The 27,674-nt window shown below is 42.3% G+C and overlaps 3 protein-coding genes across 6 annotated transcripts; 1 reads left to right on the plus strand and 2 right to left on the minus strand.

Annotated features, from left to right (window-relative positions):
• Positions 1-1,849: 1,849 nt before the first annotated feature.
• On the minus strand, positions 1,850-5,929 carry tada3l (transcriptional adaptor 3 (NGG1 homolog, yeast)-like). Its single transcript, XM_030729203.1, has 9 exons — positions 5,776-5,929; positions 5,250-5,493; positions 4,873-5,120; positions 4,586-4,691; positions 4,293-4,428; positions 4,072-4,175; positions 3,850-3,956; positions 3,021-3,212; positions 1,850-2,917 (listed from the first exon to the last, which is right to left on the minus strand). The coding sequence occupies exons 2-9, from the start codon at positions 5,457-5,459 to the stop codon at positions 2,725-2,727; spliced, it is 1,296 nt and encodes a 431-aa protein (XP_030585063.1). The 5' UTR covers positions 5,460-5,493; positions 5,776-5,929; the 3' UTR covers positions 1,850-2,724.
• Positions 5,930-6,272: 343 nt separating this feature from the next.
• Positions 6,273-8,997, plus strand: arpc4l (actin related protein 2/3 complex, subunit 4, like). Its single transcript, XM_030729204.1, has 6 exons — positions 6,273-6,425; positions 7,066-7,184; positions 7,492-7,603; positions 7,695-7,790; positions 8,204-8,374; positions 8,453-8,997. Exons 1-6 carry the CDS (start codon positions 6,423-6,425, stop codon positions 8,456-8,458), a joined length of 507 nt encoding a protein of 168 aa, XP_030585064.1. The 5' UTR covers positions 6,273-6,422; the 3' UTR covers positions 8,459-8,997.
• A 4,447-nt stretch (positions 8,998-13,444) lies between these two features.
• On the minus strand, positions 13,445-27,674 carry LOC115780083 (6-phosphofructo-2-kinase/fructose-2,6-bisphosphatase 4-like). 4 transcript variants are annotated; one of them, XM_030729054.1, is made up of 14 exons: positions 27,504-27,674; positions 20,621-20,737; positions 20,380-20,476; positions 20,222-20,288; positions 20,046-20,120; positions 19,912-19,968; positions 19,697-19,818; positions 19,383-19,590; positions 19,125-19,271; positions 18,928-19,032; positions 18,087-18,216; positions 16,869-16,931; positions 16,708-16,772; positions 13,445-14,475 (listed from the first exon to the last, which is right to left on the minus strand). In XM_030729054.1, exons 1-14 carry the CDS (start codon positions 27,556-27,558, stop codon positions 14,416-14,418), a joined length of 1,368 nt encoding a protein of 455 aa, XP_030584914.1. In that variant the 5' UTR covers positions 27,559-27,674; the 3' UTR covers positions 13,445-14,415. The 4 variants fall into 4 exon arrangements, with proteins under 4 accessions (XP_030584914.1, XP_030584912.1, XP_030584913.1 ...); XM_030729052.1 differs by lacking the exon at positions 27,504-27,674 and adding an exon at positions 21,791-22,118; XM_030729053.1 differs by lacking the exon at positions 13,445-14,475 and adding an exon at positions 15,949-16,056.

Consider the following 27,674-nt stretch of genomic DNA (forward strand, 5'->3'; position numbering starts at 1 on the left):
ACACGGGGAGATGGGGAGAATTGCCGAGCGGAGCTTAGACTGAAGCGGGAGCCTCGCTGATCCGGTGAGCCTCGGGGACACACCACCTGGGTTGTCAAAAGGAGTCTAAATAGCCTTTAAAAAAGAAGAAGAAGGGGGGAAAAAAGCAGCTCAATATGTGATGTGCAAACAGAGGACGAGCATCATTGAGCATGTATGAGCAAAACCCACCTGCCCTTCAGTTTAGGTCTAATGACAACAAATGCAACAAAAGACCCGTGTGATACGCCCAGCCTCGAGGGGCCACCACAGCAATCTATTCAGCCTCTCCTTCACCTGTGGGGACTCAATGGGTTTGCATGTTATTAAAAGCTTTCATACGCAACTGCTGATGGCATTATGAATTTACATGGAGGACTGTTTGCACCATTGTTAGAAACTCCAGCTCGCTGCAACCTCTTACTGACCATGAATTCTTGTTTTTCTCTCTCTCTCTTTTTATCAGTATACCATTTTCTGATTGTATCTTCTAACCTGTATTAATGTTGTCAGTTTCCATTGACGGTCTTGCCATTACAGTATCTACACACAGACACACACACAAGTAAAACATACACATATAAGGAAAAAAGCCATGTTTTAAGATCTGAAATCAACCTAAACATGTTGACGATTTTGAGGTTTTATCTGCAGTGCTACAGTGTTTTTGAATGCTTTGTAACAGCAGAATCAAAACAGTTTCACTGCTTTGATCCCGACTTGACTGACTGACCAAGTTATAGCAATTTCATCAGGAAGTATGTGATATCATAAAATCATACATGCCTAGCAGATTAAAAGTCACCCAGGGGGGCAGCATGATGAATGCTAATCATATTTTATAGAAGTTTATTAGTTTGACAGACAAGTGTCACCTTCAATGTGCAGTTTTTCCTAAAAAAAAAAAAAAAAGCCTAAGTTTGAAAGTCACACGGACAATTCCTTTCTTGGCACAGAGAATTTTTAACAAGAAAGAAAAAGAATCACAGAAAATTTGTGTGAAACTGCTCACAAGTCCTGAAAGGTCTGCACGGCTGGGGACTTTTCAGAAGGTATTTTCAGAATCCAGATGGGTGAACAGCAGTTTGGTAGTTGTTGCTGTGGCCATGCGACAGTTTGGTTTCTTGCTGGTGAAATTTCTTTGGGTAACTGTTACTCTGTAGGATGAACTGATTGACCCTCATACACGGCTGCACACTAAACCACACTCTGACTTTATTCCCAAATCAAGATCTGTGAGGATCTTTAAGCGAAAAATGGAGATATGCAATGACACACACAGTGTGTCAGTTAATTTGACCACAGGATACTAGATTTGTATGTACATCAGAAGGCACAGACTGCCATCTAGTGGCGCTTCAGCACCCAGTTATTGGAAAAGTGAACTACTTTTTACTTGAAATGTGCTCCAAGAAACAAAAAAGGAAATCCTTCCACCCAGGCTGCAGGAAATCTAGACTGGCAATGTGTCCTAGTAATAACAAAAAAAAAAGTCTGTGAGTTGCCTCTTAATTACTGCTATTGCTGGAACAATATGACTGCACAGTATTCTGCTGCCCACTGGGGGCATGTGGGGAAAATCTCTTCATTTGACCTTTGAAGCAAATTTCAAGCCTTCTTTATGATGGATGTGACCACCTCTTCAACCATAATGCATCATGTAATGCGACTGCTGAGTATTCTCAGTATTCTCTAAGCAGAAGCTCGCACTATTAGTGCATCATTAGTGATCAAAGTCAGTCTGGCTTGAAAACATCTGCCAGCCAACACAGAACCAGCTCGCAAACAATTAGGACATAAAGAGAGCAACACAACTAATAAACAGATCTGACAGTGTTTATTATTTTAATAAGCAGCAATGGTCCATGTCCCCCCCCCCCCCCGGTGGAGTCATTGTTAGCACTGAAGGAAGAGATGTTGCTGCACACACTGCAACTTACTGTCTGTTTTTTGTTTTGTACACATACAAAAACTGTCCTTAAATGGTACTGATGCATTCTTTACACAACATTACAATGATAGACAAAATTTAAAATAAAAAAAAACATAAAAAATGAGCCGACAAAGAAAACATTTCAAACAGAGGTATAAAAGTCAATGATGCGTACTGAATGTTACTGAGCTGATGAGCACTTTGCTGTACATCACATAAAAAAAAACAAAAAAAAAAACACTATGATGCAAACGTCTCTACTCAAATCATGCAGAGCTGCAGTAAACGGTCTCTTACATCACCGGCCCCTTTCAGACGTGCACTCCTCTCCATTTATACGCTGGAATCTGAATGTGTGGTTTCATGTGTCAGTGAGGACCCTGGACTGCAGCAGCAGCGTAACAAGGTCAGGCTGAGTAGCAAAAGTGTGACTGTTTGCTGCAGCGTTAACATAAAGAGGATGACTATGCAATGCATCTTTGTGAGTCGCTCAGCCCACCAGACTCGAGAATACCATGCAATAACAGCTACATAACATTTTATACCACCTTCATTTCTACTTTGCAGTAAGAATGAACTATTTTTCTTTGATGCATTTTGACTATTTCCAATTCCCAAAAGTGAGCGCAGTGCGTATTCTATCATGAAGCCGAGGCGTCCAGATGCTGTCAGATTAATAGACAGGGCCTGCCTGAAAGGGGCTACTGATGCAACTTAGCTGACTGCTGTTGCAGCTGTGTGTTAACTTGAAGATGCTTCTTCCAATTTTTCCTCTATCCATCCAATAATTTGAGGATGCTTTCCCGCTCTTTCAGCACTTTCCAGGCCTGATCTTTCTCCTTCTTTGTTGGGGTACGTTTTTTCTGCCTGGCTGCCATGATTCGCCGAAATGCCTCCATCACTTCGTTGTCAGCCACCCTGACTCTCTGCCTTAACTCCTGCTTGCGCATCTCTTCTTTCGCCAACCTGCGACAAAACAGCAAATCAAGACTTTCACGCGACCAGCTTATCTAAGATCTTTGACAGACATACAGTTGCACTTAGGTGGCAAATACAACCACTTGCTCACCGGAGCAGCTCCTGCTTTCGGCCTCGGTTGTGAGCACTCAAAGCTTTGAGTTCTGCTTGTCTCTTCTGCAGCTCTGCAAGCACCTCATCCTCAGAGTCTCCTCCTGGTCCAGGTCGCTCCTCAGAGTCCAGCAGCCCCTGGGCTACCAGCTCCTCTTTGATTCGCGCCTCTAAGGAACGTGTATGAGGAACGCTAAAGAGGGCAAAGAATATATGTAGATCAGGTCGATGCTACCTGATACATACACAACACCACAACAAGAACCAAAAATACCCCCGGCCTCCTGAACACATAATTTTAGTTCTAGAACACATAATTACAGGTCTCAGTAGATCCTAATGGGGTGTAAATGAGCCTCAATGACTTTATTCACCATATCAATTCAAAAGCAAAAGGCTAAGTAAGAACCAGGAATAAGAAATGAAACAAAATAAACCATAAAGACTGGTTTAAATTTACCGCCACTGTCACTTTCTGTGGTGTAAATTTGAACATCGTAGGTCTCATAGTTCTTGAGTGATCATGTTGAAAGTTGGCCACACGCCCAGCGGGGTGACAACAATACCCCATCAGTCTAGGAAATATACATTTAAAATGTTTCTTACCTTAATTCTACAAGCATTGGATGTCTTTAAATATGATAGAAATAAACATGTATGTTTGTATGTTTTGTGTGCCAAAATAGCCTAAAACAGGCAGACCATGGGTTTTTTTATCCTGAGGTTCCTGAGCTCTGTGGTTTGAGTTTAAAAATGGATGCTATTGCAGGAGGTTCTGTATTTATATTGGTTCCTCTGATAACATGTATGTGATGCTGCAAACACTATACCTAAAAGCTTTTCCTTGGCTCCGAGGTGAAGTCCCAGCACCATCGTTAGCATCCTTTCCTGAAATGTCTGGTATAGGAGAATCCTCCATGGGGGATATAATGTTCTCCTGAAAGAAACCATGCTAATGTATTTGTATTTCATTTGTATTTTTGCACGCCATGATGCATTATTGGAAGACTTATCAGTTAGTAAAAGTTGGGTCACAAAATAATGAGTCTGACCTCTACAAGAGCCTGCAGCAGACGCTGCGTGAGAGGACCAAAGGGACAGCCGTCTTCTGGAGATTCATGTTGGGAGTCTGACTTTTTCAGCAGCGAGTCCACATCTACAGTAGGCGAAGATAAAGGTGAGTGTTAAGGTGGATTTACGATTGTACAAGACCAACAGCAAACTGGTTCATGCACAGTCATATTTAGGTGCAGTCTGTCATCTTTCCACTCACCTTTTGCATCCAGTTCAGACAGCGGCCCTCCCATGAGGCTCTTCTTCTTGTCGTTGGCTCGTGCTCCTTCCCTCTGCTCCTCCAGAAGATCCTCTTGAGCCCACCGCTGAGAGTAGTGTTTCCCCAATGCTGGAATCTACAGTCAGCACAAATCAGCAACAAATCTCAATATATATATATATATATATATATATATATATATATATATATATATATATATATATATGTATATATATATATATATTTTTTTAACAGTCTTAAACTTATCACGTACCTAGCGTTTTATGTCATACCTTGAAGTAGTCCGCTTCATCCTCTGGTGGTTTCAGAAGCTCTTCTAACAATCGTATTTCTTCATTTGTTATATCTGCACAATATGGCTCCACTGATGCCCAGAATCTGAAAACAAAAATATTACAAATACAAGAACAAAGTGAGTTTTACTCCCTAAAGTGCATGTCTGAGAATGACTTACTAATGAGTTGAAAAACATAGTTTTTAAAAACTTAAAAAAAAAAGAAACATTATCACCAAAAAGCTAATTAATCTAAACAGATATTATTTGTGAGCTGTTGCTGACCTGTTGGGAGCATCATTCTTTGGAGTGCGGGGAATGTCTTGTGGGTCGTCTGTAAATTCATACTCTTGTACTTTTGGCTGCAGGTTTTTTGATTTGGGTCTGCCGGGACCTGGGCCTGGCCCATGACCTCCTTTGCCATCCAATTTCTGCTTCTTTGGTTTGTGGCGAGATGAGGCAGCAGGGTCTGGCTCTTTTCCCAGCTTCAGAAAGCGCTTATCTCCCTTCTTGTCTTGCCAGTCTGTGAGGATCTAAGATGAATGGACGAAAAAAAATAACCGAAGCAAAGTAACCAGTAGTATTTTTGAATTCTGTATCTTTAATACACAATCTCAGTTGCATATAGCTGATTAGGGATGAAAACCTTAGCTTGCTCCTACCTGTCTCTGCTCTTCCAATGCTCGGAGGCGGCGGCTAGCTGAGGACAGCAGTGTCTCCAGCTCCAGCTGCAGGGTATCCAGTTCTTCAATACCAATGCCATCATCCTCTGAGCGGCCCAGCACAGCAGTGTAGCGGGGACATACCTTGACATGCTCAACGGGCTTAAAGTCGTAGTATTTCAGTGGGGGGCAGTCCTTCAGCTCACTCATGATGTTTTGTAGCAAAGACCTGGCAGTGAGTTTACTGACACAAGACAATAAACATCGTGGTCATTAGACGATTAGATGATTAGACTATCACACACAAACACGTACGTACGGCCGCACGCACAGTCAGGTCTGCTTTAAAGAGCGCAGGCTCGCTGGGCCCGAAACGCTGGAGATTACGTTTAAATTCTAACAAGAGTCACTTTTGTATTCATGATTTTCGCGCAGACTCTTTAAATTGGAGTATTTTAAGCCAACAGGAAACAGACATGATGCACAAATTATAATGTTTACCATGTTTAAGAGCAGCGCTAGTTACCTTCAGTGAATGGCGTCCATAATGGTTGAAATCATTGTGGTTAGGAGGGGTGTGTGAAAATTATTTATTATTCAATTTTATGCATTATAACGATTTTAAGAACGAAATTATAATAATAATTAAATGTCACAAAATCCGGCTTAGCATTTTAAATCGTAAAAGCAAACAAAAAACTTGATGAACTGAATACATAGAGCCCGTGGGGGTCCTCTACTACAATGGTATCACCGGAACAAACCATTTTGTGTCTGGGTTCTGTCTAATAAACAAATTGTTTGTTGCCGGAGTTAGACGGCGTGTTATGTGTCCTTTAATATTATTAATTGACATTTAACTCAAAAGCCTCTCACAAAAGGTCAAACCAACTCGTCAGACAGCGGCCGAATTGAAAAATTGAATAGTATGTCCCCTCCTCACAGTGCGGAATAGGAACACCCGATGGTGTACTCGTTTTACTCAAAACACACTCCACCTGGGCGGAGAAATAAACGCGAACGGTAGCATTTACGTTGTAAGGCGGAAAAACTCTTCATCTGACTAAGGGTTACATCAAAACAAACGCACCCTAGGTTTTCTCGACTATGTAGGATTTACGGAAGAGTCGTGCCAGGCGTGGCTGAGGAACTTCCGTCTTTTACAGCTCAAAAATGGTAAGTCTACAGCGCAACACTTATCTTTATATTTTATTATTTAGCTGTTTACCCCAACTAACCACGGCGACGTTCAAGTTAAGATTAGCTAGCTAGCTGTGTGTTCCTTTTAGACGTGGTTTCTGGTCGGCTGCAGCAAAATGAGAGGACGGGCATCCTTGATACGGTTTGCAGAAAGCAGAGTGACTGAGCTGAGCTGGCTTTTCTTCTCGTTTCTTTTTCTGCTCGTTACTGTGATTGGTAGCTCCCCCAAAGCTTTGTTCTTAAACGGTGGGAAAGCAGCGTATATTGCTGGCATAAACATAGTAAATAATTTAGATGAGCTGCAAAGCATCACATCCCCTCCTGCATTCATTTCCTAGAAAGATCTACATACAGTTACACAGCATTAGTTTGATGCTTGTTGATTTTGCCTAAGATGACAGATAATTATTTTACATTCAGGTGAAAAGGTGACAAAATACATGCAGGTTAATGAGACTTGCACACAGAACATTTTTATGCTTAAAGGGCGGACCCTGCTGGTTGATTCACCTTTATTAAACTGGAAGGATCTCATTGCATGTATCCTGATCTAAATAATAATACTTTATCGGCAGCGACCCTCCCAGGTATTGACCTTTATCACTTTTCTCCTCAGACAGCGACTCTTCGCCCCTACTTAAACGCTGTGAGGGCAACCTTGCAGGCAGCCCTCTGTCTGGAGAACTTCTCCTCTCAGGTGGTGGAGCGCCACAACAAGCCAGAGGTGGAGGTCAGGTATGTTTAGCAACACAGTACTCAGTTGAGTGTCCCCCCCACCCCCCGTGTTTCCTCATGTTTCTCCTGCCCTTACGATGTGTGTGTTATCATCAGCTGCTGGCAGACAAGTTTAATCATGTGCAAACTTGCATAAGAAAATCTAGGAGGGAAGAAAAATGACTGCAAGCAAGGGCAAGGCTTTAAAGTTGGACTGCAAGGACTTGCCTCCGCCTGTTCACAGGTGTCTTCCCCATTCAGTGTTGCGGGGTCTCAAGGATAACACTGAGTTTCACTGTGTTTAGTAGGGCTGCTTTTGTTGTTACAGGAGCAGCAAGGAGCTGCTGCTTCAGCCGGTGGTGATCAGCCGTAATGACAAGGAAAAGGTTCTCATCGAGGGATCCATCAACTCTGTCAGAGTCAGCATTGCTGTCAAGCAGGTCAATAAAACTTAACATGGTTCTAACTGTTTTGTTTTTTTTGGTTCTGAGTTTTCAGAATATTCTAATACTCTCTAAAAACTGACTGCAGGCTGATGAGATCGAGAAGATCCTTTGCCACAAGTTCATGCGCTTCATGATGATGAGAGCAGAGAACTTCTTCATTCTGAGGAGGAAACCAGTAGAGGTAAGGGATAGTGTGGGGTAATCTGGTGTAGAATAACGTAAAAGGAGGCGACGAAAGAGAAGTCAGGGCTTATGAACAGTATCAGAGGAAGAATAAAAATAGAAAACGAGGAAGTGCGTGAGCTTTTTAAATGAGTAATGAAGTTCTTCATGCATGCATCGTGCAGACAATAAATACCTGAACATTGAAGATTTGTGGATGTAGTGAAGGAGGACATGCAGAGGGATAGTGCAACAGAGGAGGATGCTAGGGACAGGGTGAGATGGAGGCAGATGATCTGCTGTGGTGACCTCTAGAGGGAGCAGCTGAAAGAAGAAGAAGATGACAATGAATATCTCAATAATTACAATTCAACAAATTGTGCTTTTTTTTTTTTTTCTTCCTCTTTTCTCTCCCTTGCACTCTCATTTCAGGGATATGATATTAGCTTCTTGATCACCAACTTCCACACGGAGCAGATGTACAAACACAAGTTGGTGGACTTTGTCATCCACTTCATGGAGGAGATCGACAAGGAGATCAGTGAGATGAAACTTTCTGTTAACGCCAGAGCCCGTATTGTTGCTGAAGAATTCCTCAAGAATGTGAGTAACTTGTTCTCTTCCATAGTGGCTCCAGTTTTAATATTGCGTCGTGTTAATTTGATCTCGTCTTCTTTACAGTTCTGATGGAAGTGTCGTCCTTTGTTAAATGCCACACTGGGAATGCTCCAAGTGCCACTCAGCACAGGAGTGGAGAATTAAAGGAGTAAGCAACAAACCCCAGAGGAGAGGAGAGAAACGTGACCAATCTGGCTTTGATTCCCTTTACACCCAAGTGTGTTCCTGTACTTATGAATATCAACAACTGTATATAATGAAATATTTACAGTTTCATTTTCAGCCACTTAGAACAAATCCCCAAACAAAGGCGGGTCCTTAAAGTATTAATCAAGTTGGTAGCCATGAGTACAGGAGCACTGAGACTGTGCTGTTCCAAATAAAATGACCAGGGTTTTGTATTTTGTCTGTGTGAGTCTGTATGTGTCTGTCACTGTCATTTTAAATTTGTCTCCAAAATTTCTCTGTTCAGGACATACGTGTTTGTGGAAGAGTGGCATTGAGTCACACACACACACACACACACACACAGAAAGAGCTCACTGTAAAGAAACTACCATCATTCATGCAAGAAAATATGAAAAGATAATAAAACTCAGTTGTTTATACCTGTTGGTGTGTGAAAGCTCTCCTTTTCACTGTGCTGTTCCTATAAATTGATTTACTCTGTTTCAGAGGAAGTTGATCTTAGTCGCCACTTTGACCACATTTTTGCCTTATGTGTATCTGCTGTGTGTCGTTTGTGCTGCGAGGAAGGGGAAGTGCAGGCAGGGTGTGAATCGTTTTTATCTGATGGTGTTTTACGACTTCATCTAAATCACTCACTCAAATCAAGAGTGCACTGAGATGAAAGTGGCGTTTTCAGAAAAACCTTAAATATATATATTTTTTAAATCCACTTCTATTTGAGCAGCTGTATTTGCTACACACAAACACCCCGCACAAAAGCTGTGACTCGCGGAGGTTGGTACTGCCGTGAGATGAGGTGAGGAAGCTTCTGTGTCTCCATCCTGGTTCACAAGTCCTTGGAGGAGGAATACGCAGCACAGCCTAATTAATGTTACAATGGCAGGATAGATTTGTAAGCAATTTCACTCCAGCTTATCATAAATTTCTAACTTCACACGTCATGTTTGGCTGTACAGTACTGTGCAAAAGTCTTGAGCCACCTCTCATTTCCCTTTTGCTGGGAAAATGTGGAATACGTGCAGCAATTTATTGAAACATGCAAACACATGGAAATACATTGTATAAAGCAGAAACAGAGCTTGAAAGTCTATTTAGTGAGACCATCTTTATTCTTCAACACAGCCCGAACTCTGAGGCAGCTTTCTTTTCTTTAAGTAGTCTTCGGGAATCGCTCTCCAGGCTTCTTGGAGGTCATTCAAAGCTCTTCTTTGGATGTTGGCTGCAATTTGTTCTGTTCTCTGTCAAGATGATCCCACACTGCTTCAATTATGCTTTTTTTTTTGTCCTCCACTTGTCCAGTACAATCCATGCCAAGATGTCAGTTTTTTTGGCTGATAGCACTTTAGGAATCACCTCGTTGGTGCATAAAATATTTTATGCCTGTCAAATTGTGTTATCTTCTTTAGATTCAGCTAAAGAAATGGGAAGAAATTACTTTTTTTTGCAACAGGCTGCTAGTGACAAAGTGCCTAAAGATTCAATTTAAAACTGGTTCTCTAGTAAGTAGTCTCTTATGTGTGGCCACAACACTGGTTCACCGCTTGAGTTTGGTGCCTTTTTATGCTTGAATGATTCATAGATCAGTGTTTAGTGTCTTCATCAAAACAAGCATTCCTCTTAAAATGATGAGGTACAAAGACTGGACTGAAAATGAGTGAAAAACCGGCCGATGTCCAAAGGAAAAAAACTGAAAGACCTTCAGAAAGCCTGGAGAACTATTCAATTCAATTCAATTCAATTTTATTTATATAGCGCCAAATCACAACAAACTGTCGCCTCAAGGCGCTTTGTATTGTGGGTAAAGACCCTACAATAATACAGAGAAAACCCAACAGTCAAAACGACCCCCTATGAGCAGCACTTGGCGACAGTGGAAAGGAAAAACTCCCTTTTAACAGGAAGAAACCTCCAGCAGAACCAGGCTCAGGGAGGGGCAGTCATCTGCTGCAACCGGTTGGGCTGAGGGGAGAGAAAAGACATGCTGTGGAAGAGACCCAGAGATTAATATCAATTAATGATTAAATGCAGAGTGGAGTATAAACAAAGTAAATAAGGTGAATGAGAAGAAACAGTGCATTATGTGAACCCCCCCAGCAGACTAGGCCTATAGCAGCATAACTAAGGGATGGTTCAGGGTCACCTGATCCAGTCCTAACTATAAGCTTCATCATAAAGGAAAGTTTTAAGCCTAATCTTAAAAATAGAAAGGGTGTCTGTCTCCCGAATCCAAGCTGGAAGCTGGTTCCACAGAAGAGGCGCCTGAAAGCTGAAGGCTCTGCCTCCCATTCTACTCTTAAGTATCCTAGGAACCACAAGTAAGCCAGCAGTCTGAGAGCGAAGTACTCTGTTGGGGTGATATGGTACTATGAGGTCTTTGAGATAAGATGGTGCCTGATTATTCAAGACCTTGTATGTGAGGAGAAGAATTTTAAATTCTATTCTAGATTTAACAGGGAGCCAATGAAGAGAAGCCAATATGGGAGAAATATGCTCTCTCTTTCTAGTCCCTGTCAGTACTCTAGCTGCAGCATTTTGGATCAGCTGAAGGCTTTTCAGGGAGCTTTTAGGACAGCCTGATAATAATGAATTACAATAGTCCACCCTAGAAGTAATAAATGCATGAATGAGCTTTTCAGCATCACTCTGAGAAAGGATGTTTCTAATTTTAGAAATATTGCGCAAATGCAAAAAAGCGGTCCTACATATTTGTTTAATATGTGCATTGAAGGACATATCCTGGTCAAAAATGACTCCAAGATTTCTCACAGTGTTACTGGAGGCCAAAGTAATGCCATCCAGAGTAAGTATCTGGTTAGACACCATGTTTCTAAGATTTGTGGGGCCGAGAACAAGAATTTCAGTTTTATCTGAATTTAGAAGCAGGAAATTAGAGGTCATCCAGGCCTTAATATCTTTAAGACATTCCTGCAGTTTAACTAATTGATGTGTGTCATCTGGCTTCATTGATAGGTAAAGCTGAGTATCATCTGCGTAACAATGAAAATTGATGCAGTGCTTTCTAATAATACTGCCTAAGGGAAGCATGTATAATGTAAATAAAATTGGTCCTAGCACAGAACCCTGTGGAACTCCATAATTAACCTTAGTGTGTGAAGAAGACTCCCCATTTACATGAATAAATTGGAGTCTATGAGATAAATATGATTCAAACCACTGCAGTGCAGTACCTTTAATACCTATAGCAAGCTCTAATCTCTGTAATAAAATGTTATGGTCAACAGTATCAAAAGCTGCACTGAGGTCCAACAGGACAAGAACAGAGATGAGTCCACTGTCAGAGGCTCTAAGAAGATCATTTGTAACCTTCACTAATGCTGTTTCTGTACTGTGATGAATTCTGAAACCTGACTGAAACTCTTCAAATAAACCGTTCCTCTGCAGATGATCAGTTAGCTGTTTTACAACTACTCTTTCAAGAATCTTTGAGAGAAAAGGAAGGTTGGAGATTGGCCTATAATTAGCTAAGACAGCTGGGTCAAGTGATGGCTTTTTAAGCAGAGGTTTAATTACAGCCACCTTGAAGGTCTGTGGTACATAGCCAACTAATAAAGACAGATTGATCATTTTTAAGATTGAAGCATCAATAATTGGAAAGACTTCTTTGAACAGTCTAGTAGGAATGGGATCTAATAAACATGTTGCTGGTTTGGAGGAAGTAACTATTGAAGTTAACTCAGAAAGATCAACTGGAGCAAAAGAGTCAAAACAAATACCAGCAGTGCTGAAAGCAGCCGAACATGAAGAATAATCTTTGAGGTGGTTATGAATAATTTTTTCTCTAATGTCTAAAATTTTATTTGTAAAGAAATCCATGAAGTCACTACTAGTTAAAGTGAAAGGAATACTCGGCTCTACAGAGCTCTGACTCTTTGTCAGCCTGGCTACAGTGCTGAAAACAAACCTGGGGTTGTTCTTATTTTCTTCAATTAATGATGAATAGTAAGATGTCCTAGCTTTACGGAGGGCTTTTTTATAGAGCAACAAACTCTTTTTCCAGGCTAAATGAGCATCTTCTAATTTAGTTAGACGCCATTCCCTCTCCAGCTTTCGGGTTATCTGCTTTAAGCTGTGCGTTTGTGAATTATACCACGGAGTCAGGCACTTCTGATTTGAAGCTTTCCTTTTCAGAGGAGCCACAGTATCCAAAGTTATACGCAGTGAGGATGTAAAACTATTGACGAGATAATCGACCTCTAAATTAAAAAAAAACATTACAAGTCTGACTCCTTGGAAGCAAAGTATAAAGAAATGGGGGGGATGATACAAGACTTTTGCACAGTTCTGTATTGAGACAGCTTCCAATGGAACAGAAACAAAGCTGCTTTCTGAAGTCTTCCTTTACCAGCACCATCAGTTGGCACATTCTGAATTAATCCACCAAAAGCACAGTTGCGATACAGCATTTCAACATCCTCCACGTGCTCTAGAAACAGGGTGCAGCTGCTCCGGCCACCGTGGCTAACTAAACCTCCCGATCATTAAGTAGTACACTCGGTATCACTAATTGTTAAAAAGGCCTACAGAAATAGTAATTACAAACAAAAACCATATTGATAAATGCCACCTAATTTGGTAGAAAAACCGATTTGTTAGTTTTTTTGAATGAAAATGCTATAAAGCTTCCAAAATGTGAATATTTGCTGGCTGACTGACAGCAAACCAAATACCATTTGAGTGTTAGACAGCTGGTCACACAGAAAAAGATTCTGAAAAATGTCAAAATGTAACTGACAAGTTTTCATGCCTCTTCATAAACCAAATCACATTATCAAGAAATAACTGCAACATGAACCAATACTGCAGACCCGTCACAAAAACCTGAAGTCAGAGGACACATCAGACAGGTGGGCTTAAAAAAATAACATCTTTATTATAGTGGAGCTGGGATGTACATTTTGAAATTGTGACCCATATCAACACCAACAACTTTAAGTTAATATTGTGGGGCTGGGTTTTTTTTTTGTTTTTTTTTTGCATTTCTAATATTGTGATGTGTTCTTCACACAAACAAGTGATGAAAGCACGTGCTGTGATTTCACTGAAGCCCCGTATATGGAATCATCATTTACATAAAACATGTGTTTCAGCTGACGCTATACAAGAAGATATTCTACATCACATAGCTCAAGAAAGCTATTACACCACCCAGCCATAAAAAAAATGAAATGGTTATTTGTTTACCATAAAAAAAAAAAAAAAAGACTCAGTCCTTTAATCTATCACTGAATCAGCACTATTAAAATAGCAAGCCGTTTTCTGAGCAGGTTTGCAGCCTACAAATTGCACATGATCACTGATGACGGCGTCACATCCGACAATGATTGCACATTGCTGTTGCATATCAAATGTGTAGCAGGGAAAAAAAATAAATAAATCACAGGATTAATACTTCCAAGACATCTCACAGTAACTTTCAGTGTTAGTGCTACTGCTGTGCAAAATCAACACAATGCAACCACACTGAGTACAGTAACAAGCAGGCAGGAATCTGCTGCGTGAGCCAAGTGTTTAACTCCCCGCTGTGCAAGACAATAGTTTGATTCATAAATAATCTGGACCGACTATGCCGAGTACCCCGCTTCCAAATGTGAACCCTGAGGCCCGGACGCTCGTGTGTTCTGGTGAGTGCCTCAAAAACGCTTCAATAAGGGGTCACAGGGAAAGGTGTGTGTGTGTGTGGTGCTGGTGGTGAAGGAGACACATTAACCAGATGGTCACCAGTGTGAGAAGGTTATGCACATTGGAAAGGTAAGAAAACCCAAGGAAGGGGAAAAGATCCAACTTCAGTGTCACTGGGTTCCAGCCAGCACAAGTTATCAGAGATGAGGAGGGACCGTCTGCAGGGCGTCTTCAGAGGTACGATGGACATTCACGTTCTGGAAGAAGGAAGGCAGCAGCGTCAGTGTCCTGAGCACATATACACATGAACATTACATCCACTTTGATTGGGAAACACCAAAGCAATGACTCTTCTTTTACTGGGGTGAAAAAAAAGCCTAATTTTTTTTTTTTCCCCTGTCAGTGGCTGTGAATGTGGTTGGCTGCTGCTGTTGGGATTTCTACATGAGCTGAGCATCCACTGGCACACACAAGCTTTTCACCCGGGCACCATCTAGAGAGCCACATCACCATGACAGTCGCTAGTGTGAGCAGACTGCCAAATAACTGGTGTCTGGAAGTTGGTCGCTGCATGCTTCTCTGAGACCAACGTTCATTTCCAACCTTTGCAGCAGTGCATAAGATTAAGCTACAGTGCACCCAATAACTGCTTACACTGTAACACAAAGCATTTGTTACTACTTTGCCCTCACGTTAAATGTGACTTATTTCCTTCCTTGTTTCATTTACTTTTAAACGAAGAGCCTGTGAACGGCACAAGTGAGCGTTTTGTTTGGCTGTTTTTTTATTCACCCCAGTGGAGTCTTTGCATATGAATGAACGGGAAACTCTCCAAGTCTCCGGTTTGCACAGCAGAATGAGGGCATTTCATCTGTGCACAGAGGAGATATGAAGGAAACGCCGACCTTTGACCTCCATTTGGTATCAGTAAGAAACATCCAGGTCAGCGTTCTACACCCATTTTATGTTTTTACTAACTCATTAATATCAAACAGTGAAGCAGCTTTCTAAAATGAAGCACAGGAAGAGTGTGGTAAAGGTACATGAACTGGAGTGTAGTTTATTTAAAAACAGTAAACAGAAATAGCTTCCTCTTAATTCTGATCAGTGGTAAGAAAAACAGTGTGACAACCTTCACATTGTTTAACAAGAGATGAGTAATTTCATTCTTCCAGGGTCTTCATTAGACAGTGTTAAGACATATTAAACTAAAACACAGTTTATGTTTATGTGCAAATATAGAGAAACTGCACAACTTGGTTTTGTGCTAAGCTTAGAGTTTCCCCACTCCTACCGACAAAAATATAAAGTGATGGCATACTATTAAATGTTCAAGTTGTTAAAAATCAGTTCAACAGACAGAAGAAAATGAACAACATGTATTCACTGATTGCATCTTGCAAAGGTGCTGGAGTGTCGCTGTTTCACAGCCGGGAGTACAGCATCAGTTCAAAAACACTTTCATCTTCTTTTTGTCTCTTTTTTTTAAATTCATTCTCCAAAAACAGAAGAATGTGCACACGTCACAAGATCCGTGACAGGATTAATAAATGAAAAAGTACAAACTGGATTCCAGTCAATTACCACCATCATCACGTCTTATAATACAAGTGAAAGAAGAACAGAAGACATGAAGAGTGGAAAGAGACTCGGTCAGGGATTTTTCTCAAGGTACTTTGTGCGTCTGAAGGGTTCTGTGTGGTTAATGAAGGCTAAAAGGAGGAAGGGGGGGGGGGGGGGATCATGGGGTGGGGGTGTTGGGAGGGGAGGGTACTGCCTCATTGGTGAGATGGCACTGTTAGCAAAGCTTCCTCTGACATCCGCGACACTTCTACGTTCTGTTTGATAAGGAAGAAAAAACAGACAAAGAGGAGGAGGAATCAAAACACAAGGGAGACATGAAATCCACTGCGCACAAACCAGGTCAAAGACTTGGAACAATGTATCAAGCTTAGGTTTTAAATATGATTTTCACAGGGAGAAACCATATGTGTGTTGTTCAGCTGTGTGCTAGCAGTGCGAGTCAAGAAGAAATGAAACTGCTGTATGCATATATTTATATTTTTGCTAATCTAGTGCAAAATTAAAAGAAAAAAAAAATCTGAGGCCTCTATCATATCACATAATTCATGCAGAGCATATAGATTCAGTGTTGTAATATTTCTTATTTATCACTGTTCAGAATCAAGCTGTCTTTAAAAAATTTTTTTAAAAAAAGCTAAAATAGTCCGCTCAGATCAGAGGAATATTTACCTTAAGGGCGTGAGGAAGAATGTGAGAAGCAGTTAGTCATTGTTTCTGTTAATCTGTAATCAACACTTGATCTGCCACAAGAACCTGCTCTGCACCGATTATGAAAACACAGCAATCAGAATACAGAAATATTCCAACAGCAGCACTGTGAGCCCTCTTACCTGCATAAAAGCAGGCTGTGCGGTGTGTCTGCTTAATGTGTGGATGTGTGTGTCTGTGTGTGTCATTATACCCACCGCCGGCCTTTCTCTGTGTGTGTTCACCGCGTCCACGTTTAGGCTGATGGACTCCACTTTACAGCCTAAGCGTGCAGAAAGAGGGTTTGTGGGATTAGTTTAGGTGGCAGCAGATGTATATTTAGTTTGCACGATGCTCAATAACAGGAGAGCGGGCCTACCGTAGGCCACCGGCGTCAGCTTCAGCACCGTGTGCAGCGGGCACTTCAGATACGGCAGCTCCTCTGTATGGAAAGATCAGTTCATTAAAGCACCAGAACAAGCAGGAAGATCCTACCTTACTGTGTGCTGCATACCTGGTAACATGTAAAGCTCTATATAAATATATACAGTGTTTTGTGGTGGGAACAGGTACTCATGCATGTGGCATGTTAAAGTAGGCACATGCACACTTCCTTACGATTCACAAGGTGCTCCTCTGCAAGCACTTTATGATGAATAAAGAATAGATTAATATCATCAGCTCGCTCCACTTTCTTTTCATGCAGATGGACTCCACTGGAGAGGCAGCTGAATGATATTGAGGAGCAAGAGCAACCCGGGCGCTTTGCCAGTAGGGAAACGCACAGCAGAGAGAGCTGGGGATATCTGGTTAACGTCAACTGAACTTTCAAGAGCGAGGGGGATTATCCACCAATAACCCGATCGTGGATGATGTTCTTTTGGAAGGTTGAAAGAAAAAAAAAAAAAAAAAAAAAAAAAAGAGTCGCCAAATACACTAGGGCAGTTATTAATATTCCTACAGTTCAGTGTGAGTGGGAGATACTGACATAGTGAAGAATTCTGAAAGGGCAGAATTAATGAAATAAAAGACAAATCTATTTTTGTGACAGTAATCTGGTCTCCAAAACAGAAATGAGGTCAGTCGGCCACACACACACACGTCTCCATCTGATCGCTCTAAAAATGTATGTCAGAGCTTTCCACTCACTCATCCAGAATAGAATTTAAAATTCTTCTTCTCACATACAAGGTCTTGAATAATCAGGCCTCATCTTATCTTAAAGACCTCATAGTATGTATCACCCCAACAGAGAACTTCGTTCTCAGACTGCTGGCTTGTGGTTCCTAGGATACTTAAGAGTAGAATGGGAGGCAGAGTCATTTTAACTGTTGGGTTTTCTCTGCATTTATTGTAGGGTCCTTGCCTTACATTATAAAGCACCTTGAGGTGACTGTTGTGATTTGGCACTACATAAATAAAACTGAAATGAATTGAACCACGTCAGTGCACGACCTTATTCAGAACAAGGTCAAAATACTTTATTACATTTGCAACATGTGGGATTGTTATGACCTTCATCCTTCATCAAGTGTCCTAAAATTATTTTTCATCTCACACCTCACGGGCTCCTTGAGGTTTAAGTTCCAGGACTGACCTGCGGTCTTATCCAGAAAGTATGCCAACAGGCAGCGCATGACAGCTTGATGACAGATGACCAGCACGTTCTCCTGCCTCTCCAGCTCCATGATGACCGGCTCCAACCGCTGCACCAGGTCCTCATAGGACTGAGTCGCACAAGACAATGAAAAAGGCAAAAAAAATAAATATCAATCAATCAATCACACACATGGAAACCATAGTGCTATCCCCAAAACAATATAAAAAAGTGAATGTATAAATTTAAACTTCCACTTGACATTCTTTACGCAGGCCTCAGAGTAATAAACTCACAGGTAAACACGACGACATCTGAGCAAGTGGAAAATCCACACAGGTTGTCTAGACTAACAGTGGCTTTAACATCATTTGCTAAAGAATGACGTCACTGCCCGACTGGGCAGCCAGCTAATGCCCATATCCATCTTCCTGTTGCAGATTAATGGAGAGGTAATGGAATGAAGTAAAGGTGAGAACAGACCAGCAGGCATTCAGGTCCACAGTAAACAACCTGAACACATATATTTGTCACACTCTCAAACACACACATAGAGGCTTAAACAGACAAGCAGACTAATGTTGAAGCCTTTGTTTACTGTGATCTAGTCTTTAGCCAAATCTGTCTGAGGAGCTGCTGAGGCTCATTAGCAGAGAGCAGCTGCCAGAAGCCATCGGGATGAAGTTAGATTGTGCTTGTGGCTATCAGGGAGGGAAAGAGCACTTCATTACATCCACAAAAGGAAAATCCTCTCTGAATTAGCCAGTTCCAAAATTCAAAATGGAGGCTGTCTGTAAGCATGTTATTTCAGTGTTCAACATGTTAAAAAGCAGCCACTGACCTCTCCTTTTGGATACCGATAGCGATATTTGTCTTGGTCTCTTAGTGCAAACTCCAGAGGGTAGCTTTCCTGGATCTCCTCATACATCAACTCCTCACACACCCCCTAAAATGCACACACACAGGTTAAAACTCCAATTGAGAAGCACAAAAAGGTAGTCAACGCTGGTGCTTGGAAGCCAAGAGAGCACTACCTACAGCATCAATCTCATTGAGGACCTTCCACTGCTCATAGGGCGCATTGAGGGCTTCAGCCGTCTGGATGGTTCTCTTCATCTGACTAGTCCAGACCTTCAGGTCGCTGATGTTCTGCTCTTGGATGAACTGGCTCAGCTTCTTAGCAAACTGCAAAGAAGAGAAAAGGATTTTTTTTTTTTTTATAATAGCTCAGGCAGTCAGGAGGAAGATGGCCAATGGTTTAGAAGACATTTTTCTTGGATTGTAAACATGCTGTACCTCCTTCCCTCTAGTTGTGAGGCCGGAGTCTCCTCCAATACGACCCTTGACGTTTAGCTCGCTCTCCCCGTGACGGCACAGATAGATCGAGCGGGGTGTGATGTGGATGTTCATGAGGTAGTACACAATCCGGCTCTGAATGTGGTCCAACACTCTATTCACTAAATACCGCTGACCCACGTCCATGATTTTAATGTAGGAAAGATCTCTGAGAAGAGAACGTAGATAAATATAATAAGAAAATGTGCTTCTAAGCTGGTTACTCCCATATTTTTGCACTTGGGACATCGCACCGTCACCAGCCTCCACCTCACCTGTCCAGAACCTCATCCAACGTCTCATATGAGTTTTCATAACACTTAATCCTCTTCATGAAATCTTCCACTGCTTCTTCTGTGTTGCAGTTCGTATAGTCCGGGCTGCCCAGCTTCACTTGCTAAAGCAGAGCAACAGTAGAGGAGTGAGCCCTACAAAGACAGACGTGTCATGTCCTAATGAGTCAGAATAGTCCCAACAAACAGACACTCACCACTATGTTCTCCTGTATGACATCGGGGTCTTCACACACAGACTCCACAAAGAACACCTGAGGGAGAGAAGAGGCTCAGCGTGACTGTCAACAGAAGCCGAACCCTCACTCTGAGCTGTGACCCAGCAGGTTACCTTAAAGCCATTCTGCTCGGCAAACTGGAGGATGGTGTCCCTTCTTTCTCTGGTAGTGTTTGTTGCATCAAAGACCTGTAGTAACACACAAATGGTGCACGCTTTTTCAGGGCTGCACCCCATATCTGAACTGCAGGAAACATCTCAGCCTGTGTAACAACTAACATATGACTCACCGCAACCTGGCCTCCTCCTTCTGTGAGGTAGTGTCGCACATCGTTCAAGGCTGCTGAAGCACACTGTCTGTAACAATCACAGATAATCAGCCATAAATATCATATGGTTAGTGATGAAATAACCTGTTAGGATAGCATGATGCCAAAACCACCCTCACCTCCTGATCTTTAACCCCTCCTCATTGTCCGGACGGAAGAACTCAAAAGACTTGTAGATCTTTACAAACTCTCTTCTGTACTGTCCAACATTGAACTCTAAAGGGAGAAAAATGGAGGCAAAAATAATTTCTTTGAATTGCCCTCAATTCCCCCTAACTGATGTTTCTGCTCTTGTGGCTTGTTTTACTAAAGTCTAACAGAGTCCGTTCACTGAAGCTGATAATCCCATGGGGCGAGTACCTCTGGTGGGCACTCCTATCCAGTTGAGATAGCGCGTCAGCTTCTTGGAGATGTAGGTCTTCCCTCTGGCTGGAAGGCCCACAGTAACAATGAGGGTGGGACAGTTGGTCATACATACTGAAATGAAACAGACCAAAGAAGCTTCAGTCCTGTCTGATCACTTATGATACACATGAAATACATATGTCACAGATCAGTGTAAAAACAGTCAAGTTTGTCAACAACAGGCTTTTGGGATTAATAAAGTATATCTGTATATTTTCTTTATGTTCAAAGCTGCAGAGATTGACTCCACCTGTTTCAAAATCTGCCAATGTTTTATCTTTCATATTACACAATTTATAAAGATGTAATTTCAACACTAGATTGGCATTATCAGAATGTGCGTGCGTGCGTGTGTATTCCTGTTATCTTTCATATTGATAAAGTCTCTGTGAGAGGCAGAAGTATAACAGAGGTCACAGCGGCTGCAACATGTGTCTGGGGAGTTGTGAAAGAACACTTCTACTGCACAAGACGTCTACACAAAGTCAGCAGCTCGTTTCCACACTGAGCCACAGCGCACACAGGTGACTGGGTCAGAGAGCAGTCACCCAACCTGTGCTCCGTGCCTCACTCCACTACACCACATGCTCATCATTTCACCGGGATTTTAAACTTTGCTCATTCCAAAATCCTCTCTGACTCAGGCCAGAATGAGCAGACCCTGACAATACTGCGAAGTGACCAATGTGCGCGCTGATTAAGCGCAGCAATACATCCACACGGCCAATCACGCACATGACTGCGGGATACAATTCCTGTTTACACCCGGTGCTCGACTTGGTACAAAGTAACAATGAGAGGGACATCCCTCGTACCAGTCCTTTCTCCTCGATGCGAGCACCCTACGTCTGCAGTGAGCATCATGTGAATGCTTACATAAGCGTGTGAGCCAAATGGCTGCAGCTACAGAAAGACATCTGGACTCAGCGAACTGCGCTCTCGGTAACGTTAGCCGCCACACATATGAATGCGTACTGACCCAGCGTTCATTATTCACGGTGGGCTGGCAGCCTCGACAGACACACAAACAAGGCGCCGGCAAAACAATTACGCATATCTGTTTATACATAACAGCAGTACATTAATGCCTCGTGTAGCTGACTATTGTCGCCACGTCATACGCACCCTTCCTTTGAGAAATGTGTTTTTCAGGAAGGCCGTTTTTATACGGCATCCAAATCTTCTTCAGGGGGTTTTGTGTGAGTTCCCGCGGAATTGATGGTGCTTTGTCCTCCATTCCGTCTTGCGCCGAGGTTGAGGCAGCCGCAGCGGGAACAGGAACACGGGGCCTCTTCCCGTGATGCTGCTCTGAAGGTGACCGGTGTTTCATCCGCGCGGTTGTGAGGCGGTGGAGACCGCGCGACCGTTTTCTTTCTCTCGCTCAGTGCCACTTGTCACGTGACCTGATCTGCCGATACTGAAAACTGACGGGTGGCCGTAAGGACCACAACATAGGCGCAAAACAATTTACCGCTAGTGACATATGCTGTGCGCACCCACAAAACACAGTCGCTGCGTAACTAGCAATTCCGTGAATTTTTGGACTATTACTATCTGCATAACAGCTTTAAGCTCAACAATACACTGCTCAACACTTTGAAAACACATCAGATCTCAATAGGGAAAAATCATACTGGATATCTATACTGAATTGGACTGGGTAATGCATTAGGAACAAAAGGCTGCCCCTTCTTTTGATGGATATTAAAATTATCAACCGTCTGAGGGCTGAATTCAAAGACACCCAGAAAATTAAATTGAAAAAAAAAAAAAAAAAAAAAAACATGCAGCAGGCTAGTCCATTTTGCTGAAATTTCATTGCAGCAACTCAAAATGGTACTCAGTAGTTTGCATGGCCCCCAGATATTTATATGCATGCCTGACAACATCGGGGCACCCTCCTAATGAGACGATGGAGGGTGTCCAGGCAGATCTCCTCCCAGATCTGGGAGAGGGCATTACTCCTGGACAGTCTGAGGTGAAACTTGTCAGTGTCAGATGGGCTGAAACATAACGCCCCAGAGGTGTTCTGTTGAATTTAGGTCAGGCAAGTGTGGGGGCCAGTCAATGGTATCAATTCCTTCATCCTCCGGGAACAGCCTGCATACTCTCTGCACATGAGGCTGGGCATTGTCATGCGCCAGGAGGAACCTGGGACCCACTGCACCAGTGTAGGGTCTGACAAATCTTGTCCAAGGATTTCATCCTGATACCTAATGGCAGTCAGGGTGTCATTGCCTAGCCTGTAGAGGTCTGTGTATAGATATGCCCCCCCCAGACCATCACTGACCCAGCACCAAACCGGTTGTGCTGAACGATGTTAGTAGGGGGAGCATAACATTCTCCATGGCTTCTCCAGACCCTTTCACGTCTGTCACATGTGCTCAGGCTGAACCTGCTCTCATCTGTGAAAAGCACAATGTGCCAGTTGTGGACCTGCCAATTCTGGTGCCGAGCAGTGAGCACAGGGCCCACCAGAGGATGTGTGAATGTCTCTGACATTCACACCAGTGGTCTGCTGGAGGTCATTTTGTAGGGCTTTGGCAGAACTGATCCTGTTCCTCCTTCCACAAAGCAGCAGATACTGGTCCTGCTGATGGGTTAAGGACCTTCTACGGCCCTGTCCAGCTCTCCTAGATTAACTGCCTGTCTCCTGGAATCTCCTTCATGCTTTTGAGACTGTGCTGGGATACAGCAAACCTTCTGGCAATGGCACGTATTGATGTGCCATCCTGGAGGAGTTGGACTACCTGTGAAACCTCTGTAGGGTCCAGGTATCACCTCTTGCCACCAGTAGTGACACTGACCCTGGCCAAATGCAAAACTAGTGAAAAAAACAGTCAGAAAAGAAAAGGAGGGAAAAATGTCAGTGGCCTCCACCTTTAAAACGATTCCTGTTTTGGGGGTTGTCTCATTGTTGCCCCTTTAGTGCACCTGTTGTTAACTTCATTAACACCAAACTAGCTGAAACTGATTAACAACCCCCTCTGCTACTTAACTGACCAGATCAATATCCCAGAGGTTTAACTGACGTGATGCTGTACTGTGATTAAAAAGTGTTCCTTTAATTTTTTGAGCAGTATATTTCTGTGATGTCTTGATTTTAACAGTCCTCCTTTGACCATGCAAGATGATATCATTTGAGTTTAAGTGTTGACTCTGACATTATTTTTTCCAATCATTCTATTATTGATTTTCTTGCTTTGGGTCATTGTTGCACCACCCAACATCTCCTAAGCTTTACATAATGGAGGGCTGCTTTAACATTCTCCTGTAAAACACTGATACAGTTTTAAATTCATTATTCCTCCAGTAATTGGCACAGAGGCCCAGACATAGCAAAGCAGCCTCAAAACATGATGACCCCCCTCACCATGCTTCACTGTTGGGCTGAAGTTTGACACATGCATTGCTCCACAAGTTCTGCTCTCATTTCATCTGTCCACAGTGTCTCAAAAATGATGTGGAACATCAGTGGGGTCTTTTGCAAACTTAGGTACTGCAATGTTTGGCTTCCATTAATTTTAATATTGGTTAAAACATTTGTTTCTTTCAAAGTGTGCTTCTTCAGATATGGCCCTTATTCAGCATTTTTCCTAAAATGTACACATGAACAAAGCTTTAAGAAAGCTATAGAGATTTCTGCAATGTTTCTGAGATGCATTTTTTTTTTTTTTTTGCCTATTTCAGAATTGTATGTTGTGCTCCCGATGTGAACTTTGCAGGACACCCAATCCTCAGGAGTGCAGCATCAGTCCTGAATGTTCTTTAGTTCTACAGAGTTTGCCTTATTGTGGACTAATAAATGCACAGGTCTTTAGAAAAGCTTTGGGTACCTTTATAACAATTTGTGAAAGGTCCTGTAAAAGCTATTGTGACTGAGGCATGCTTCACACCAACCAGTATTTCTTGAGATGAGCGTGCCTTGTCAGCACAAATTTTGTTTGCCTTTATTTATATGGAAGGCAATCTAACCCGCACTTCCAGTTTCACTTCCTTAGCTGGAACTTTTGAATCCAAGGTAGCGTTTGGAAAATTCATACCCCAGAGGTCCAGGTTATATTGTGCGTGTGTTTGTAAAGGTCAAGTGTTTGTGTGTTGATTATTTAGTCATGTTGTCTTTCTTTATAAATGAGACTTAGATGATGACCAGGACACATTTTATAAGTAATCAGTGCAGAAAATACAGCAATTACAAACCCTTATTTTAGACTGCAAATACATACACCTACATCTAATACAACAAAGAAATAACAAGGAGTTACACACATGCATGATGATTTGGAGACGCCACAATACGGTTTAACACATAAAACCACGTTTGTATTTCAAGTGGAATCTCAGTGGAGTACTGATAAGGAAAGAGCACCTTTCTAGACATCAAGTATGTAAAAGTCATGATTTCTTTCTTCTTCTTCTTTTAAGGTCTTGAACTTCTATATAAAGACCATGAAAAAAAAACATTAAAGCAAAACTAAAAATCCTGCTTTAAATGGAAATAAACAGACCTTTTTTTTTTTGTTGCCACATTTCAGTTCCTCTCATCACTGTGTAACCTCACAAACACATTTTCAGCATAGTTCTTCCAACCTTTGACCTGAGCAGGGGTCTAATCAGCAAAAAAAAAAACACTGTGTGCGTGAGTGTGTGCGGAATGTGTGTGTGTATGCAATATCTTTAGGAGACCACATTTTTTAGTTTTTGTCTAAAGACTGCATTACATGACTACAGTGGCTCGCTGTAATTGTTGGTTGAGTCTTGATTATAGGTTTAGTTTTCCTGATTCACAGAAATGAGTTTTCAACATGTAATGTTAACCTTCAAAATAACAGTAAATAGGCCTGGCCCAGTCATGTCATGCATTAGCAGAGTTAGACTAGTTTCTGCTCCACCTCCTGACTCCTGAAGGTGTGGAGCAACAGGATGACGCTGTGTTTTATGTGGAATTAGAAACCTCACCACTGCTTTGAGTTTCGACTCAGCATTTCAGCTTACTTCACCTATTCTCGTACTCACAAGCAGACCACCCTAAAAAAAAAAAAAAAAAGCCACAGAAAATGTGCAAACAATAACAATAATATCTGAACTCTATTTAGCTATTTTTTGTTTTGAGGTTCTTCTGCTGTGTATGCAGGTTTACCGTCATAGCTCGATGGCTTAGAAACTTGACTCAAACCAGTACGTCCCCCGTGTGTCAATCACATAGTGATTTAACAAGCATTTTGCATGGTGAATGAACTTTTTCTACATGCACATGCATTTTTCTCCCCGACAATGTCCATGAGATGGCAGTATTACCCCCCACCGCTCCTCTGTATGTGAAACAACCCAGGTTTGCAATCTGTCAGTATATTAAACTTTCAATAAAACTCTTCAAAATACATTTAAAATTTTTTACAATTTATTTTTTAGATTAATTAGTACAAATCCTTTATATCTGTCCATTAATATGGTGTCCACCTCAGCTGAACAAAGTAATGCAGTCAAGTGCAACACCCCTGCAGTGGGCACAGAAATTACAAAAAGAAATTGATCTCCAGCACACAGACACTGTGTGAACAAAAACTAAACACAGAAAGCTTTACAAAGGCAGAACTTACACAGAGCTGATGCACTGGATTAAAGGCTGACATCACTGCCCAGGTGCACTTTACACTCTCGGATTTTGCTCTTGTGTTTTTGCTTTATCTGATATTCTGATTTCTAAGCTCAGAGTCAGTCGCGATGGTGCAGCAACAGTGCCTGTGACCTACATATGTTGTGATGGAGGATTTCTAATTAAATAGGTCCTACACGCTCAATTTCCCTGTCTGCATAGTAGACTGTATATATGTCAGGTTCGTCAGGTCCACAAAGAAATGGCACAGTAACTCGTGCCTTATTTTTAGATTTTCAGTTGTCACGTAAATATACTGCCCTGCAAAGTTTTGACACAAACTGTGACGCACACTGTCGATCAGCTGCGTAAAAGTCGGTTAGGCAATATTAAATGAGAACACCTGCATAAAGCTGTGCACAGCCTACGAGAAAACAGCCACAGACAATACTCCACAGACAGTTATGCGCTTACCATAAAGTAAGTCACATATTTGTCAGCCGTGCCTTAAAAGCCCAACATGAGAACACGATCAGGAAGCGGAGCAGAGCTCGGCTCCTCCTCCCAGCAGCTGTCAGGCTCTGATTGCAGCTAACTGCCTGTAGCCTGTAACATACTGGACAAGTCATCTCCCAATATAGTAGTGTATGTTAACATTACACCTTGTAGTAAAGTCGACGTTGGCCATGCAGGGGGAGAGCCGTCAGGTTTAAGAAGACGCGAGCGTCCGGCTGTAGTTACAGGGAGGAAAGCGTGAGCTGGACAATCACAACAAACAGTCATAAAACGCCAACCATCAGCCCCGCTCCGACAGCATGACAGGATCAGTGTATGGAAATGCCAACAATAACAGCCCCGATGATAACACAGAAATAACCCGGGAGATCTGACGCACGCGCACACACGCACACGCACACACACACACCAAACCGTCACAGTGTTTATTTAAGATATTATTAGAGCAGCAGCCCTAAAACATCCGCTCGGCTCTTCATCCTCTGTGTAGCTGCTGCTGCTCCAAATAAGGCAGCCAACTATTAAAAAAAACAAAGACTGTCGCCAGCTGATGTTATGTAGGGTAAAGGTGAAAGCGTCAGCACGCCAACAGGCACATCGACTCTTGTTTACGTCTTTAAGGACTGCCCGACCTGCCCCTCGCCGTGCTGCGCTGTCTATTAAAGGAGCGCAATCTAAAGTGCTGAACGAACGCATCCGAACAGCGTTTAAATGGACGCCTCTTACCCGCTCTGTCCTGGTTCTGCGAGAGCTTGGACCTGCTGGAGCAGCCTCTCATCATGGGCGTCTGTCTGATGGAGCGCAGTGCCTGGCGGTGTGTACGTGCGTCCAACAGCTGCCAGCGCCACCGATGCTCACTGTACACACCCCCGCTGCGTGTGCGTGTGTATGCGGGAC

The sequence above is a fragment of the Archocentrus centrarchus genome, chromosome 5 (genome assembly GCF_007364275.1).
Source record: "Archocentrus centrarchus isolate MPI-CPG fArcCen1 chromosome 5, fArcCen1, whole genome shotgun sequence".
In the NCBI taxonomy this organism is placed as follows: domain Eukaryota; kingdom Metazoa; phylum Chordata; class Actinopteri; order Cichliformes; family Cichlidae; genus Archocentrus; species Archocentrus centrarchus.

Excerpts from the sequence above, each read along its gene's own strand:
- LOC115780083 (XM_030729052.1), bottom strand. The coding sequence starts at position 21,995 with ATGAAACACCGGTCACCTTCAGAGCAGCATCACGGGAAGAGGCCCCGT. Across the intron at positions 20,477-20,620 it reads GATAGGAGTGCCCACCAGAG|AGTTCAATGTTGGACAGTAC; the intron begins GTACTCGCCCCA and ends TTCTCCCTTTAG. Across the intron at positions 16,932-18,086 it reads CTTTCTGGATAAGACCGCAG|AGGAGCTGCCGTATCTGAAG; the intron begins GTCAGTCCTGGA and ends CTTTCCATACAG.
- tada3l (XM_030729203.1), bottom strand. The coding sequence starts at position 5,459 with ATGAGTGAGCTGAAGGACTGCCCCCCACTGAAATACTACGACTTTAAG. Across the intron at positions 4,429-4,585 it reads ATGAAGCGGACTACTTCAAG|ATTCCAGCATTGGGGAAACA; the intron begins GTATGACATAAA and ends TGCTGACTGTAG. Across the intron at positions 4,176-4,292 it reads GTCTGAACTGGATGCAAAAG|ATGTGGACTCGCTGCTGAAA; the intron begins GTGAGTGGAAAG and ends CGCCTACTGTAG.
- arpc4l (XM_030729204.1), top strand. Across the intron at positions 7,185-7,491 it reads AAGCCAGAGGTGGAGGTCAG|GAGCAGCAAGGAGCTGCTGC; the intron begins GTATGTTTAGCA and ends TTGTTGTTACAG. Across the intron at positions 7,604-7,694 it reads TCAGCATTGCTGTCAAGCAG|GCTGATGAGATCGAGAAGAT; the intron begins GTCAATAAAACT and ends AACTGACTGCAG.